This window comes from Habropoda laboriosa, unplaced genomic scaffold (assembly GCF_001263275.1).
Source record: "Habropoda laboriosa isolate 0110345459 unplaced genomic scaffold, ASM126327v1 scaffold147, whole genome shotgun sequence".
NCBI lineage: Eukaryota > Metazoa > Arthropoda > Insecta > Hymenoptera > Apidae > Habropoda > Habropoda laboriosa.
In genome coordinates, this window is record NW_017100256.1 from 141,588 (window position 1) to 160,436 (window position 18,849).

Sequence of the window (18,849 nt, forward strand, 5' to 3'; positions counted from 1 at the left end):
TTATACAAATCATTAAAAATTTTTTTAAATAGTATTAAATAATATCAATATTTCGTCAATTACTTCATACTTTTTCTACAGTTTTCTCTTATTCCTGCGTCATGGTGTCATACTGATATAAGTTTCTCAATCAGTTGCTGCTTATCAGTTATCACTTCCGATGCAATTCGACGTTTCAATAATTCCCATATGTTCTCTATTGGATTTATATCCGACGAGTTGTCAGGCCACGAGAAAACTTGAATTTCTTTTTAACTTTGAAGTCTTTTTAAGTAATAATACCACCGCAAACGTATAACGTGTAATTTTCTATAATAATTTGATCCCTTATTGTGTATTAGTAAATGTGTAGTAATACAATTTTACACAAAGTTCCAACAGTTTAACGAGACAAAGGCATGAACCCGTATTGTCATGCTTATATCGACACATTAATCGTATAATATTTATGATATTTGTAAGTAATATGGTACAATTAAATATGAGATAATTAAGAAAGTAACAAATGTATAAGCATGCATGTGAATGAAGAAATGGAATATTGAGAAAATAAAGGTTGCAGATAATGAGAAAAGAAAATGAAAATGAGGAATCTGGAAATATTCCATGCTTTTAGAAAAATAAAATTGTAAATACGTAATAGTGTACAGAGAAAAAAAATCCAATACCAGATGCCAATATTTGTGTACAACAGACACGAAAAATTCAATAAAATGTTAAATGAAAATGGAAAAAAATGCCTGTATTTTAACTGCTGCAGAAGCACGAAATTTACAAACTTTCGAATAAATTACGCTTTTGCACGTTGTCTTTTAACTGTTTTAGTTTTAATATATCGATGTTGATATACGAAAAATTAGAAATAATTTGTAGATTAATATAGTACCTAAGCGAAAAGTTTATAAATTGAACGAAATAACAGGAATAAAAGAAACACTTTAGAGTGAATCCAGAGAAATTTTGATGGAAATTTTGATACGGGATTTTTCCATTTGTTTACATATCTATATCAATATCCGAAAAATTAGAAATATTTTCGAAATTTTATTAAGGGACATTTTCACTGGTCTATACATCAGAATTCTAAATTACAGCAGTGTTATATTTCTTTCATATATCTACATTAATATCCGAAAAGTTATAAATATTTTCGAATTTCTGTTCCATAAAAAAATGTCTACCACCGGACATTTTCATTTGTTTTCACACGACAATTCTAAAATACCTCACTTTTTCCTCCTCCAATCCCATATATTCACTGTTAACAATATATTGCAATATCAACAAGACGAGACAATTATCGAACTCGCATTGAAAAATCGATGAAAACTTTCTCCTACTCCCGTAACTTTGTCCCGTCGTTCTAAATTTAAACAAAACCGTTCTAACCGCTTGCTTGTTTAAATATCCAGCCGAGCTATTTGCAGGTATTCGATCGAACCGATATACATCGGCTGCTGGCGCGTCAAAAGGGTTACTATAAACTAAAAATAAAACACAGAGAAGAATTGGTAAGGAGATCAATCGGGAGACAAAACGGTGAACAAGGAGGCTTGACTCGTAGTTAGAGACAGAGAAAAAGGGAATGAGGGAGAAGGAAAGTGGCGGCGAATGGGAAGGGGGTAAAATAAAGTAGAAATCGTTGTAAACTTACCCTTGTGTGTTGTCGCATGATAAGCTCGTGCAGGTGTGGGTGGTCCAGGGGTGGCGGGAGTGGCCGCGACGTAACTGCCCCCGCCACCCCCAGGGAATAACGAATACAGCCCGTAACGACTCACACCTGTAACACCATTCGAACAGAGAATTTACTTTTTACACCGTGGATCGTTGCACGATACTCGTGCACCTCGATTCAACGGATCGAAGAGCATCACTTTTAATGATTTTAACCCCTTAACAGCTCGCATTTTACTCAACTCGATGTGTCAAAAATGATCAATTTTTTTTATTTAAATTGTTTCAAAAAAATGGCAAAATTTAATTATCTTTCGATCGGTATTTAGAAGTAATTATTTGTTAATTTAGACAGTGGCAAAATTTAACCCTCCGTAGGCAATCTGAATTTCTTCGAATACGAAGTTTTATTTTTATTTGACAAACGTTTTGAACATTTACTGCATAACGTAGACTTTGATAAGTACTTGAGAATATTTTCAGAATTTTTGAAAGTTTGGAACAGTGAAGAAGTTAAATTTAGATACAAACTACTCAGTTTAAATACGGAGGGTTAATTATTTTATCGAATGTAATTATTTTCCAGGCGTACAGAAATAAGTTTCCCGTTATTTATAATGTTGTAACTTACGTTATTGTCATAATAGAAAGGGTAACGTAATATGGAAAGTGACGGAAAGTAATTTAAAAAAAGGCACTTATTGGAGATTGGCACTTGTGAGACACGAGCATGAGCGTTAAGGGGTTAACTATGTCATTCATATCAACCGGGAGCACACGCGTTGGGGTAAAAATTATCCGATAGTTTTATACATATAACACTGTCACCTAAGATTGCGTATTAGCAGACTTCCCCTCTTTTCAATATCTTTTAAGGACATTTTGCACCGCACATCGACTGTATCATTTTATAAAAAAGAAATCATAAAATATCTAAGAACAGTCTCTAAATTTGTAACAAATAATTTTAACAATATGGAAAATTTCAACCTACTATAATATTGCTACGCATGTGCTCCCGGGTGAAACGTTCATTCTTGCGATAGGAATACATCGAGTCCCACTGCTAATTGTGGCTATACATAGTTACGTGAAAGATACAAATTCTAAATATGAATTTTTATAAATTATATAAATATATAAAAATTGAAGAGAATGAGATGTAGAGATCGTTTCTAAGTATGATCAAGAATTTGAAAAAATTCAGTATTTAATTTAAATTATGATCGTAAAAATATCAATTGATACAAAATTCATTGATTCTAAATTTACTGATGGATCGACATAAGAAAAAAAAAACGAATTTGCCGAAACCCGGGATTGAACCGGGGACATTTAGATCTTCAGTCTAACGCTCTCCCAACTGAGCTATTTCGGCTGATGCGAAACAGTGCTTTATATGTTCTACTTCCACAGCAACTCACTGATGAAATCAATATGAGAAAAAAAAGGCAAGTTTGCTGAAAAAACCCGGGATCAAACCGGGGACATTGATATCTTCAGGCTAACGCTCTGCATATATTCAACTTCCGTAGCAACTTACTTTTGCATTCGATACTGGAAAAAAAACGAATTGGCCGAAACCTGGGATTGAACCGTGGACATTTAAAAATCTTCAGTCTAACGCTCTCCGAACTGAGCTATTTCGGCTCTTACGAAATATTGCTTTATGTATTCAACATCACAAGCAACTTACTCGTGGATTCGATACAAAAATAAGAAAAAAAATTAGCTCATCGAAACCGGGGATACTTAAATCTTCGGTCTAACGTTCTCCCAACTGAGGTATTTCGGCTCTTAAGAAATATTACTGTATGTATTCAACGTCGGGAGCAACATACTCGTGCATTCGATACCGAAAAAAAAGAAAAAAAACGAATTTGCCGAAACCCGGGATTGAACCGGGGACATTTAGATCTTCAGTCTAACGCTCTCCCAACTGAGCTATTTCGGCCGATGCGAGACAGTGCTTTATATGTTCTACTTCCAGTGCAACTCACTGGTGAAATCAATATGAGAAAAAAAGGGCAAGCTTGCTGAAAAACCCGGGATCGAACACCGGGGACATTTAGATCTTCAGTCTAACGCTCTCCCAACGGAGCTATTTCGGCTCTTGCGAAATATTGCTTTATGTATTCAACATCAGAAGCAACTTACTCGTGGATTCGATACAAAAAAAATTAACTCATCGAAACCGGCGATACTTAAATCTTCAGTCCAACGTTCTCCCACCTGAGGTATCTCGGCTCTTAAGAAATATTGCTGTATGTATTCAACATCGGGAGCAACACTTACTTGTGCCATTCGATACCGAAAAAAAAAAAAAAAAAACGAATTTGCCGAAACCCGGGATTGAACCGGGGACATTTAGATCTTCAGTCTAACGCTCTCCCAACTGAGCTATTTCGGCTGATGCGAGACACTGCGCTATGACTCAGACCTACAGTACAACCACGATTCAATGAAAATAACGTTTAACTATGTACGACATGGAATGAATGCAAGTAATTTTTTTTATGAAAAAATTAAATTGATAAGACAGAGTAGAATTTGATTCGATGTTAAAAGCGACACAAAATGAATATACTTGTAAATAATTTCTCGAAGGAAAAATTAAATTGCTAGGGCCGAGTCGAATTTTCTATATGAGCATTACATTTTCCAATAAAAAGTTATTTTTACACGTTAATATTACTTGACTGAAACTCACTATGCGTTTATTGCTAAACTAAATAAATATATCGATACATTCTACTTATTTCGTCAGTACTTTTTTTAATTAATGATAACTATTTTTTTAAATAAATAGTCAGTAAAAATGAATATTTTCGTCAGTATAAATAATTAATTGTCAGTATTAAATCGCATTTAGCCGGTACAATTTTGTTTTTTGGTCAATAAAATTTAAATTTTTGGTTAGGTTAAGTTAGGTTAGGTTAGTTAATGAAAATGCTGACAGTTTTTGCATTAATCGGTGTAACACTGTCCACTTATATTACGTACTGGTGTTTTACTTTAAATTTTGATCATTTATTTAAGAAATTCCGTAAAATACTGATCCAATAAATAGCAATCTCCACTAGTGGCACATTTTTATCTATAAAAATACATGGAAGAAGTATTATATTTAACGAGTTGTAAGATGAAATGAAGTGAATAAGAAAATATATATTTCCCATTGAACGAAAGCAAACTTAAAAAAGGAATCGATATTAAATTGCATGTATTATATTTATTCTGTGTTCTATTTAGCCAAACAATGTAAAAGGAATAAAATATTTGTGAAAGAATTGTGAAAGACGGTCGATACAAAATTGTCGTTAATTTTAAACTTCTAAATTTTCAGGTTGCAAATTTCAACGTGGATATATTTGAAACAGAAATGACAAGAATATATAATATTTACGAAACTGAAGTATAAGTATAATATCGCGACTTTTCTCACGAGGAGTTATACTTTTGTTTTTCGCTTACGAGAAACATGAATTATGTAACAATATGTACATACGTGTCGCGCGCTCAGATATGAATGTGTAATAAGTTCTATAGATTAAAAAACTTGCGATGCGTCAAATCGGACATACCGTATTAACATCGCCTTTGGAATTATGATTTGTATTTCGTGTAATAGGATTTTCGTGATTTCCCTTGCGAAACTGCCTTTCACAATTTATTACATTAATATTTCAAGCTTTTCGGATTTAACAAATATGTACTTTGCAAAACTAAAAGCCACTTTTATAATTTGCAACATATCAGACATTTATAGAGAAAATCTCTAATACCACTCGTTATTTCGTAAAGTTATTCCGAAATGCAACGTGAAATTTTGCATACGACGAACTTTAACATATAATTGCAAACGAAGAATCAACGAGCTAATTTAAGTTGTAATTTTGGCAATACGTTAGAAATTTCCATATTTTTATAAATAACAAAGAGTTTAACTGTTTTTGTAGTAAATGTAATACGATGTAACAATTATGAAAAATATATAGCACTTCCTAGTTAAGTAGCTATTATTACCTACGTAACTCTTAGTGGTCGATTAATACGTCCGACCATTCATTAAAATTCCGATATTTATATCGTACACGAGAAAAACAAGATAGCGAAGACTCGATGTAATAATCGCTTTAAAACCAATTAGATTCACTACGAGGAAGAACCGCCTTATAGATAAAACTTTCTACTATCATATAAAAAGGTTCGTACATGTACAGGAAAATATGATAGGAAGTTATCACACCTCACTGGACACACTATATATAGGTTACTCGGTACTTTCGTAACACTGACTCCATCTTTCATAGCACAGAGCAATATTTCATCGAGTTGTTGAAAAATAGAAATTTCATTTTTACAAGAATGTTCAAAATAAGAACACTATCTGTCAGTGGCAAGTGTTACATCAGAAGAATATAAACCATTGGGTTTGAAATAATAACTTTGTTAGTTTTTAAGCTGGACGAATGTACGTACCAAAAAAGAATTGAAACATTTAACTTTGCGAGAGAAAAATATGAAAAATAGAGAATGGTATTGAAAAGTGTTATATCAGAAAAATATAAACCGCGGTGTTTGAAATAATAACCTTATCAGTTTTTAAGTATTGTGCATAAAAGATAATGAAACTTTGTCCTTTTCTATTTTTCTCACAAATCTACCACTTACGAAAAACAGCGCTGGAAATTAATAGCGTGGACACTCTGTATATTTTTACCGAATTTTTCTCACAAATATACCACTTACTCTGTATATTTTTGCCGATATATCACGTTAACTTTCTCGAAGAAATGTCATTTAAATCGTATAACACTTTCTGTACGAACGTAACGGATGACCTAATACTTATCAGCGGCGGTGTACTTCAAAGGATCACTTGACCGTTGTAAAACAAAGATTCGCGTTCAATTAGATAACAGGGCAGTAGTGTACCTTGATTGTGAGCCGGCGCAGGGGTGGCGGCCAGGGGTGGAATGCCCTGAGACTGTTGATTCGGAACTTGATTGGACTGCGCAGGTGCTAAGGGCCATAGGGTTGCTGCCGCGGCAGGGCCGGACGTTTGTTGGGCCCGGGCACCCGTATCGCCCACGGGACGATCCCCAGTCCCACTTTGGGCCACGGGAGGGACCAACATCGAACCTCCCCCTCCCGAGGCTGAAAAAGAAAACGTACAGAAATCATCGGTTAATACATCTTCTCAAATTTTCACATTAAATTTTTCACATTTGTTCTTCATATTACCCCTCGAAGAGGAGTAACGAAACTTTCGAATCGCGAACAAGTACAATTGAACTTTTCCAAAGTTCAATTCCAGACAAGTACATGGTTCTTATAAAGATATCGGAATTTTAGCGTCGTAGGAGGGATTTAATCTACCACTCCTGGAGTTTCAGAAACAAGATCAACTCTACTTTGCACTTTTTGCTAAGAGGAACGTCCAAGTTTTGAAATTAATTTGTTGTTTAACAGTTTTGTACCATTAACAAGGGAACTTCGGTACCCCGAAAATTCCAATTTTTTGTTTTTGCTACTTTTTGGTTCTTGAGAGTGAAAGCACTCCTTAGAGTGGGTCATGTGAAACAGACCACCTAAATACCTTCTCTAGCTACGGTAATTTAAATGATTTCAAAGGATGCATAATGTAGAAGACAAATTTTTCTTTACGGAAAATATGGCAAAAAACGAAAAGAAGTTTGTAACAAAATTTCTGTTCCATCTTATTTATCCTTTGGAACTTTTCTGAAAATTTTCTCGTACCATTATAGCTAGAGAAGATAATTAGGTGGCCTGTTTTACATAACCCACCTTGTATATGAAATAATGCATCGTTCAAAATGCAACAGCGAGCGTCCGAGATTAACGCATCAGTTAAAATTATCGAAATACTGTATCGTCAGATAAGTTAGTACACTTGGTGCATAATGAACGCTTAAAGGACCTCTTATTTTCAGCATATCTGACAATTACGGAAACATCCATAATTTCTCTGTCAGTGTGATTTTAGATTTAAGGTCTTTGGTATATAAGTTCAGTAAAGTCAAGCTTAGCTTTTCTATTTTTCCTGAAATTTTAATTGAACAAAATTCTCCATATTTGCAAAGTAATCATATGCAACAAAGCTACTTCTACTCTACCTAAAATTATAGCGGCTGGAAAGTAAATTCAAAGTGCGCAAAATCTCAGTTCATTATGTCACCGTATCAATAACGAAGGGTGTGAAATTTTGATAATTACAGAAATACCCATAATTTCTTTCGATCTTTCGTGAGTTTAACAAAATCAAGCTCAGATCTTCTATTTTTCCTGAAATTTTAGTCAAAGAAAAAGTCTCCAAAACTCATTCGTCTATTCTACCAAAGATTATAGCGGCTGGAAAGTAAATTCAACGTGCTTAAAAATGGCCAACATGTTGCTTTCCTCTGCTCTCAATAATAGAGGACGCGAATATTTCCGCTCGGTTCATTGCTCATTTTCCTAGTCGATGAATCGAAGGAACAGAATAGAGCAGATGCCGCTTCTGGCGATCGGAATCAACTTTTCATAGTTAGTCTCCCTGCACACTTGTGCCCGTAGATCGTGGTATCAAGGGAACGATAGGAGTACACGGGATGGGGAGGACGAAGGCGAGGGGAAATTTGGCAGTCATATTCGGCCGGGTAAAATAGAAGCGAGGGAAAAACCGGACGGTGCAGCAAAAAAGAAGTGCGAGATGAGCGCGCAAAACGAAATACAAAAGTGTCTCTTGTCCAGAGGACAGAATAGGAGATGGGTTGAAATAACAGATTAAAATGAAATTCGAGGGTGAAACGGATAAGTTAAGGCAGAAATAATTACTGTAATAAAGGCGCACTCCGATGTGCGGATAATGCTTTGAGAAATAATGAAAATTGAATGGGAAGCGCAAGAAACTTTTGTAAATTGTGTTGCTCGTTCAACTTCCCATCGAGCTGAGAAATGCGGCGTAATTAATGTAATTCTCGTACACAATTATCATACGTGCCACATTGTTGAAATTTGTTCTTTTAATTCAGAAACTCTCGGAAGATTAAACGAGATGTCGTCGTGAATTATTAACAGTCCGTGAAAGAAGTTGTACAGAAAATCTAAATGACAAATTACACATACGAATCAATTGGAAAACTTTGATTTGCGCATTTGCGTCACATTTTTGTCAGAATATGTGTAAAATAGAATTGAAGCTTGAAAGGAAATTACGTTCGAAGAAAAAAGCGAAATAAAATTTGCATATACTACACTCAAATTAAACCCCGATGAAAACAAATATTTCAATAGATCTTCAAACTTTTACCTCTCTTACATTTGACACATTTTTCCGGTAAAAAATTGTATTATTCGGCTATTTGTAGAAAAAGTTTTTTCTTTATTTTCTGTATTTAATAAAAGAATTTACAAAATTAGTTATTTATCTTTTCACTTAACCCTCTATGGGCCGGATATTTTTCTTGACCGTAAAAGAATTTATGTAACGTAAAATTAGAAAATATCGACCTATAAATGCAGAATAACAGTGAATTCAGCAGTTTCGACAATTTTATCATAACGAATACATATTGTAACTTTGAAGTAACAACGGTTATCAAGAAAGTTACTGGTTAATAAGGAGACATTGTACAACAAGACGTTTATGCCATTTTGTGGAAGAAAATTCAATTATTTAATAAAATATCGATATATTAGTATGTGACTTGAAAATTACACGGGCCCATAGAGGGTTAATTGATTTTTTACCATTGTGTCAAATTAACACCGAGCGACCTATTAAGATGCGAAACTGAGGGACGGATGAGGGTTAAACAAATTACAATAATTACAAAATCCACAGAAAATCAAACTCCGTGAAGTTATCGAAGCTCAGCCCAATGAAAATTTCAAAAAGTCACAGGTTGAGCCTCTTTCTTCTACCCTTAATTTCCATGGAAACGGGCGAAAGTCGGAGGGAAAAAGAGTATCTACGGCAGAGCAGAGAAGCCAAAAAGTCGCGTAAACACACCGGAGATGATGAATCGGCTGAGACGTAAGTACTGTATCGATACATCTTCGCGCGAGAAACAAGAAGGGAGAGACGATAGACAGAGGTTGGGATAGAATATAGAACGTTTTCAATGAGCTGAACGAAGCGAGAGCGTTCCATTTCCTAGCAGGGGGTGAGTCACCGAAGGGATGGCCACGGAGGGTTGAGAAGCGCTGGAAACGAAAGAGGGGTAGCAACAGGTCGGCAAGTATAGTCTCTTAGGCACACACAAACACAGAAAGACACGTACACACGGAGTATCGTGTCGTTTAACACACAGATTTTCAGTCCGTATGCGCGTGTTTTTCTTGCGCACGAAAAGTACAGGAATCGAGGAACGGACGTATCCGTTTTTCTGCAGAAACTCTTTAACGACTGCAATAGTTACATGGCTATCCGAAAGACGTTATGTACACTTTGACGAAAAAACGTCGTATTTCAGGGCGCAAAAATTGTGGATAATTTGCGGTTGCACACTCATCAGAGGGATCGTAAATTTGGGGGAAATGTCGGTTTATACACATGTCAGGTGTACGGATGTGATACATCTTGAACTCTTTGATGATTGGAAGTTGCCGTAAGTTCTGAGGATCGTATTCAGGTTTTAAAGAGCACTGGTGTAACGAAACATGATCTTTTATGCCTCTAATTAAACGTGTTTGTAAAAGTCGGATTGTTTGTTTCTGGTTGCTACTAAAAGTTCGTCTTCTCAGATTGCTGCTTAAGTGACGTTACGGTTTCTTAAGAAAATCAGATTTTTGAATTATAATCTTTCATTTTTATTACAATAATGTAACTTTCTTAGCTTCTATTTGAAACCTAAATAAATCTATATAAACTGTTAAATTCTTTTCTCAATAATTACAAATATTTGATCGATATACAAATACTTTTATTACTATTTTTTTATTAATACAGTATTTTAGGATATCAGGTATTATTTCATAAATAATTGTTAAACTAACGCACCTTGTATTTATTCTTTAGCAATTCAGTGAAAGTTTCTTTTTTAATAATTAAAAATATCTCGTTGATATACAAATACCTTTACTATTTTATATTAAAACAGTATTTTAGCGTATGAAATTTATTTCACAAATAACAGTAGCAATAATGTTTAACCAAATACACCTTGCGTTTATCCAAGAATTTCCTGACTCTCGCAATTCAGCGGAACTCGGCAAACTACCATTTTTTGTGTTCCCATTCGTAACACATTTATAATTGCCCGTCGTAAAATTGATCAAATTCCCATTTGAACAACACAAAAGTACCGCTTGCAATCAAGTTTCGAGAAGCCGTAATGCGAGGAAACAAGAAGAGGACGAAACGAGGCTAAAAGCGGTTCCCCCTCGCAACACCCTGGCCTGTTTCGCGCGGTATCCCTGGAATTATTCAAAATTGCGAGACAAATCACGATACTTGCAGGACAGGATAATGAGCCCGGTGCGACGACCTGAAATTTAACCGAACTCTCCAGCTGTAGAGAAAGAGAACGGCGAGTGTCGCGTGTCGAAGAAAGCTGCACGCGTGAACGCGATCGCCCTAACTTTGCTACGTATAAAGTACACGTGGAAATACATCTTAGCTGTCCTCGTTAAGTTCACGCGATAATAACCGTCAATAAGCTGTCAATCGGTCGGCGTATGTTTGCCGAGGTGCACGTAAGAACCAGCCGATTAACGGCGCTACCGATCGTAACCGGTGAATTATAATGATTGAGCAATGACCGATGGGAACAGACGTCTCTGCAACTGCTGATTGAGAGTAAACGAAATGTCACTTTTGATTCGTGCTGATTCTTCATACGTGAGGGATTTTAAACGTTGCTTCGCGCCGGCAGGTGGCAAAATTTGACGAAAATCTGAAGGATTAATCGACGTTTCGGAGATTCTACGTTGGACGAATTTAAGAGTGTATAATTATTAATGGAATTTAGGAGGATTTTCGGGTTTAGACTGTAGATTTTTCAGATGATTTCGTCGTTTCTCTTCTGGACGACGTGAAAAATTGCAGTATTGGTTTTACTCATATTTTAGCTGCCTAATATCGACACGAATGGATACTAAAAGGTACCGACTTTCGAGAAAATTTTCGAGATTATCGAGCTTGGTAAAAAATGAACAAAGAAAAGTCGTAACTTTCCAGAAATTTTATTTCCTGACATCTTGGAAATCGCGGTACAATTTTTGACTGTAACTTATTTAAAATTTGATGAACACGTTTCGGGGATTCTACGTTGGACGAATTTAAGAGTGTATAATTATTAATGGAATTTAGGAGGATTTTCGGGTTTAGACTGTAGATTTTTCAGATGATTTCGTCGTTTCTCTTCTGGACGACGTGAAAAATTGCAGTATTGGTTTTACTCATATTTTAGCTGCCTAATATCGACACGAATGGATACTAAAAGGTACCGACTTTCGAGAAAATTTTCGAGATTATCGAGCTTGGTAAAAAATGAACAAAGAAAAGTCGTAACTTTCCAGAAATTTTATTTCCTGACATCTTGGAAATCGCGGTACAATTTTTGACTGTAACTTATTTAAAATTTGATGAACAATGGAAAATTTTAGGGAAACTTAAATATTCCACAATCTTTCATTTTTCACATTAACCTTCCTTTACTACCAACAACAAGTTCTTCCTTAAGAAAAACTGTTTTTAACGTGAAAAAGGATGGCAATCGGTAAACGCGTCGCGAATCTTATTTCACAGATTCGCTTATTTTGTCTACGTCAATTCAGCACGTTAAACGTCAAAATTAAACAGCATTAACATCAAAATTTCGATAGTATGTACTTTAAAACCAGATGAAAAATCAGAATTTCGCTGAATCCTTTACATCTATCTTCGTTCACGCAATGAAAACTTCATGCCTATTAAACGTCTCGCACAGTTGTTCCAATTGAAACATTGGACGTTCAAGAATTAGAAACCATTGAGCAACACGTTAGAAATTACCGCATACTATTTACATCGATATAAGAAGAATGCTCGAGGTATGAAATCATCGATACAAAAAGCATGCTCGTATTCGATCGCTTCACAGAGCTTCATTCTCGTATACCGAATCATACGTACGATTGTTAAAGCACATTCGATTTATATACCCCTCGGAAAACCACAAACCCCTCCAGTTCTCTAAACGCTCGAACGAATCCGGTATTTTCTTCCGTCGAATCTATGGCACAGCGGTGTGTATTCAGAATAGGTCCTTGAAAAATTCGTCGACCATCTTTATAGCGGATAATTGGGAGACTAGGAGGATCGTGGTCCTCGATCCTCTAATGCGGTTCACAAGAGCAAGAAGGAGGAGGAAGGTAAGAAAAGTCGGAGGCGTCAGATTTTTACGAGCACCTGTTCACCATTTTCCAATCGTAAAAGGGACCAGATTCACGTCGTCAGGTAGTCACGATTCGTGGCTCGGCCCTTCTCGTACCCTACCGACCTGAAAACCTGTTCTCCTATCCCTTCTCAGCCCTTCGTCCCTCCTCTTCGCCCTTGCAGCAGGCCAGAAGCGAGGGAAATTAAAAATTAGGTCGCTGTCGGAACTGCCCAACTTTTTATTCCTGAAAATGTTCCTTCGAAATTTCACCGTTCTTAGAATTGACCAGATGGAAATGTTTTCGTATGTTTAGCCTACATTTGTGAATATTGTTTGTTAATTTCATTTCTGGAAGATTGTCGTGTTTACAGAAAGGTGAAGAATAATTGCTTCTGTCGAAACGAGAGTAGGTGTATTATCAAAACTTTTTACGGAAAATACCATTATTACAGTAATTCTAAGTACACTGTGAAATTGATTTCAATAAGTTACCTATCACTGACACGAAACTTTCTAAACAGAAATATATTTTTGAAAATATTTTCATTTACCATAATCGAATATATTTTTAAAACACAATTTTAAAGTCTATCCTTTAAAAAACTAATAGATAAAGTTGACCTGCTCAAAGAATTTAGAAAATCATTTGTAAAAATTCAGAAGTGACTGCTCGATAACAATATCGATATACTAAATATGTAATATTTATTCTTAGCATTCGCGTATCCTGTCTTCCCAAAATTATCGTCAAGCTTGCAATTAGTACTAAAACTATTTAATGAGCATAGATTCTTCAAAAGACATTAACAGTAGGATCAAAATAATCCATTCACACTTTCCAAAAAAAAGTGAATATTCGATACGGATTAGTATTATCGTTTGTAACTTTCTGACTAATTTTTCAATCGTCTTTTAGTTACATAAAGATTTACTTTTGGAAAGTTACCAACGGGTCATTTTTGACCCAGGCGATCCTTCGACTGTCCAATAATTCTCCTTGCTTCTTCATAAAATCGTTAAAAATGTTAGTTCAACCCCACCCCGCAACAAATCTCGCTCGAACCAACTTCGTGCCCACGAAACCGTAAAAATCTACAGCCATCTAAACAACGAATTCCCGTCACCCGTATTTAACCAAACAGGTGAAACATTTTTTACCATTGTATTCATACAATCGCCATGGGAACATGTCCAAGGATCCCTACAGCGAACGCAGGACATGGCCAGCAGTCTGCCGGACAAGCTTCAAATCCCGTCAAAGCTTCGAAAGCGTTTATAAATCGTATCGCAGAAAAAGCAAATTTCATTCTTCCTTTTTTTTTTGCCACAATACAACCACTTTCGGCTTATTAAGCGATTCAAAGGTTAACCAAGCTCAAAGGATCCACTCTCAGCTGACCTACAACGAGCGTTTCGTCGTTTAAATCGCGCGTTCCGAGTCGATTCGAACCGATAGAAATCGAGCAATCGGTCTGCGGAGAGAGTGATAGCACCTTGCAGGACTGCGTTAAAATCATGACACATCACCGTTTCCTTATTCGAAGTTCGGTGCTCCCTTTTGCTCAATTTGCTAGGACGCCTCGCTTGCGCAATCCTGTGCAACCGTATTCTCAAGCACGTGCCTCACCCCGCGTGTGCCTTCACACGTACACAGAAACACGCGCGCACACAGAGATACACAGGAATACGTAAGCACGTGTTTGCATGTGTGTATGAAGATCGATTTTTGGCAGAGTCGCGGTGGTTCAGCTTAAGTTTCGGGGGGAACGGAACTAGCTTGCTCCAGAGTAAGCTACTTTGCGTCGAGGAACTTGTTCCGCGAGAATTTCACGCGGTACGAAGCGTGCATGGTGACCATACGATGCTTTTCAGTGGCATGAGTTTTAATAAATGAACGAGGATATTCTTACGTTTAATGGGAGAAGTTAAAGGGGGAAAGAAGTGGTGGTCCAATAAGTTCGTGATGCTTATTGATGTGACATTTAGATCAATATTTCAAACGGGCCTTTAAATCTTACGACTTATCGTTCCACAACTTCTTACCATTTTTTTTTTTTTTTTGGTAAAGCCATTATGCCATCACTGTAAAATTTCTACGATTTTTCATTAAAATATTTTTCAATGTTACTTCCTATAGAGTCGATATTGTCAAATTATTTGCTCGCTAAAAAATATAGCAATGCGTGAAATAAATGGTAATGGAGCAATGTCCCATTCCCAACGAAATTCGCGTAATTTTTTTGCGAGTTTTGTGTCACTAATTGCGTGCATCAGAATAAGTGTAATTCTTTTATAATTCGAATATTCATGCTTTCTTTGCTGTATCACTGTCTACTTTATGAATGTACATCAGTTAGGAGTAACAAGGAGGAATTTTTTGTTGATAGACTGAAAATAGGAATCTTTCATCCAGGACAATTTTATTCTTAACATCATCTTGAAGTAACTAAACAAATCCAACTACCTCGATGACTTCTATGTAAATCACTCGACTGTCGAATTCAGTAATAAGAAACAAATGATAATTAACAGATTAATAATTGAGCACACCAAGGCAACGCACAATTGCATCCTAACCAAAACAATCCCACCATACTGCGAACCCTGTCAACAAAACTGAAATACCAAACATGTCGTATTAGACTGCAAGAGCACAGAAGACAAATATTTGAAACAGAAGAGGACATGAAGTAAACTTATCCGTAGAAAAAATCTTTGTTGTGAAACGTAAACAAGCGCCAACTATTGTCCCTAATAACCAAGATGTTGATGCGAACTTAAAATAAAAAAAAAAACAAAACAAGATAACACTCCGTAGGCACACTGTATCCAAGTTTAATTTCTTCACTATTGTAAGTTTTCAAAAAATCTGAAAGAATTCTGGGATACTTGTCGAAGTCTCTACTACTCTATACAATTGTTCGTTAAGTCAAATGTTTAAAACTTCCCTCGATAAAAATACAAATTTATCTCGAAGAAATATTATACAATAGCGAAATTTCTTTTGGGTCGTCAATGACCCAGCGCGCACGCAAAGGGTTAAAGTAGAAAGCCCGTTTCGATGAGAAAAATTTCCAAATCATCAATGCTACACTTCCGCGACACGTGCTGCCATATGATAAAGACGAAAAAAAAAAGTAACGAACAACGTGAATCATTCCTCCGCGCCATTCCTCGAAGTCCTTTGGCGACGGCGTCGAAGAAAAGCGCGTCGGAAGTGTTCTCCACGCAAAAGTCACACAGCGTGGCACACGCGCGTGTGCGTGCGCGCATACACTGCTCGAGCGCACGTGCACGTTTCCACGTAACAATTTATGTAAACGCGAACGTGAATGGCGTAGTAAATTCAAGTACACAAGGGTGCGGCCCGAACGAGGACGCTGGAAGCAGAGAGAGATTCGGCCGCCTGCAACCGATGTGATTTGCAGTCGAACTTTTCTCTTTTTTTTTTCCCCCCGCCACAGCTCTCTTTTCTCCCCCTTGGTCCTTTATGTTTTCGTTTCGGTGGTAGTGGCTTCTCACACGCACAAATACGCTAGAAGCGGTCCCGCCTCGATTATCCCGAAACTGAATCGCCAGAACCACAAGAACGGTAATTAATCCTCAGATACTACTCGTTGGTCTCCAAGGACTTAGCCTCACCGTGGCTATAATCGACACTCTGTGAGCTTTTTCGAGATCTATGCATATGGTCGACGATAATTAATTTTTTGACACCGTGCAGCCGGTCCTCTTTAATTATCGTTTACTCTCGATCGCTCGTTGACTCTCCCTCCGTTCTCTGCACTCTCTTTCTCACTACTCTCAGAGAGAGAAAGAGAGGAGTCTCTTCACTATCGGAGAGAGAAGGACTCCACTCTCCCTCTCTCTGTCTCTTTCCACTCTCAGAGAGAGAAATACTCCACTCTCTCTCCCTTTCCACTCTCTCTCTCTCTCTCTCTACTCTCTTTCCACTCTCTCTCTCTCTCCCTCTCTCTCCACTCTCTTTCTCTCCACTCTCTCACCCTTTCCACTCTCAGAGAGAGAAATACTCCACTCTCAGAGAGAGAAATACTCCACTCTCTCTCTCTCTCTACTCTCTTTCCACTCTCTTTCTCTCTCTCTACTCTCTCTCTCCACTCTCTCACCCTTTCCACTCTCAGAGAGAGAAATACTCCAGTCTCTCTCTCTCTCTCTCTCTGTTCCCGCTCTCTTTCTCTCTCATGGCTAAAAACGGATTACCGGCTTCTTAATTAGCGTCCACGAACAATTATTCGGTGACTCACGGCCTGTCGGACGGTTCCCGGTTCAAGAATCACACCCGTTTGATAACTAAATTTCACACAACCTGATTTACATCGTCGATTTTTACTGCCAAACGTGTGGAGAACATGTTTCAAACACGTTTATCACGGAATCGAGATACTCCTCCGTCGTGACGCTGATCTGCTTTAATTGCACCTTGCATGGAGGATTTATAATAATTGTACACTGATATCGATGGACGTTGGCTGATCGTTCGATCACAAACTATTCAAGTGTAAAATCAATTTAGAGACTACGGATATAAAACGATACTTTTTGAAATATACTGGGTGTTCACAGCAACGGTAGTCGTGATTTTTAAGAAAAAAGAAATTACACTTAAATAAAAATTATTCAATACTCAATCAGCGATAAATTGCCAAAACACTGTTTCTTCAATAAAATAATTAGGATCACCTTTCCTTCTTTAAGTAGCACTGTATACTGAGTTGGAACAAAAATTCGTAGTTTTGTCAAACCACCTATAAATCTTCCGTATACAAATATCTAAACATTGTCTTTGAATTTCACTTAAAAAGCGCTACGAACTTTTGTTCCAAACCAATAATTGTAAGCATCAAGACAAATTCAAGATATTCTTATTTCCTTCGAGAACTTGCTTAAAAAATCATTCTTAAATGTAACAAGGTTTCTTATCAACGCATAAATCAAATATTAACGTAAATATTTAAAATTGCAATTTTATTTGCAAGAAATTTATCATGGAACACTCTTTAACACTATTGTGTACTCACGAAAATTAGCCAAAATACTAACTAATCTTTCTTTATAATCCTTTTTTTGTCAGATTATCGGAAGTGCCTAAAACATCATGGCGAACACTCTGTATACGTAGCAAAGTACCGTGGTAAGTGTGTTTACATTTGATATTCTCTTAGGAAAAATATTACCACAAGTGTAGGTATACAAAACGATATTACGAAAATAAAATTGCACTTATTGTTTGAGGTAGTTTTACAAATTTTCAGCCGAAGGTACTAAGAACGTAGCTAATCAAGAAAATTATTCTCGCTAAAATCCTTAATCAATGCTTCTCTACAATTTGAGTAACAAAAATAATATTCCAACTTCGGTCATTTCTACTGTATAATTTCAGGTTATAATTTCAAATAAAGATATAATTCACGTTCGGAGAAGGTACGTAATTTTTCCCGATGTTCTACAATATTTTCATTCGACAGAGAAAAAATATGAAAAAATTCTACGTTACAGAAGAATATTAAAAGAAATTCCACGTCCAGTTTACCTTGGCAAAATATTCAGGAAAAATTGAGAAATATTATTTTCAAGCTAACTCGATATAAATGAAATAATTTATTTTCTCAGATTTACTCGTATGTTTACAATGATCAGCTGTGCACGAGATCGCGAAAATCGCGATCGAATATAAATCTCGTTAAAAAACGCGCATGTGTGTGTGTGTATGTGTTCCTTTTCTTTTTTCCTCTCAAACAGCATCCGTTCCACTTACATCGCGAGCTTAGACAGGCAGATTGATGAACGC

At 36.4% G+C, this 18,849-nt stretch overlaps 1 protein-coding gene and 3 non-coding genes across 4 annotated transcripts in view; all 4 read right to left on the reverse strand.

The window, feature by feature from the left end:
- Positions 1-6,814, reverse strand: part of LOC108572572 — a 96,762-nt gene extending 89,948 nt beyond the window's left edge. Inside the window, exons 1-2 of the mRNA XM_017934833.1 lie at positions 6,613-6,814; positions 1,655-1,780 (exon numbers count right to left, since the gene is read on the reverse strand). Coding sequence (XP_017790322.1) covers positions 1,655-1,780; positions 6,613-6,814 — 328 coding nt within the window. The remainder of the gene's footprint in view (positions 1-1,654; positions 1,781-6,612) is intronic.
- On the reverse strand, positions 2,980-3,052 carry Trnaf-gaa. The gene has a single exon. It is a non-coding gene; the product is annotated as a tRNA-Phe (tRNA).
- Trnaf-gaa lies at positions 3,556-3,628 on the reverse strand. The gene has a single exon. It is a non-coding gene; the product is annotated as a tRNA-Phe (tRNA).
- Trnaf-gaa lies at positions 4,012-4,084 on the reverse strand. The gene has a single exon. It is a non-coding gene; the product is annotated as a tRNA-Phe (tRNA).
- Positions 6,815-18,849: the final 12,035 nt, after the last annotated feature.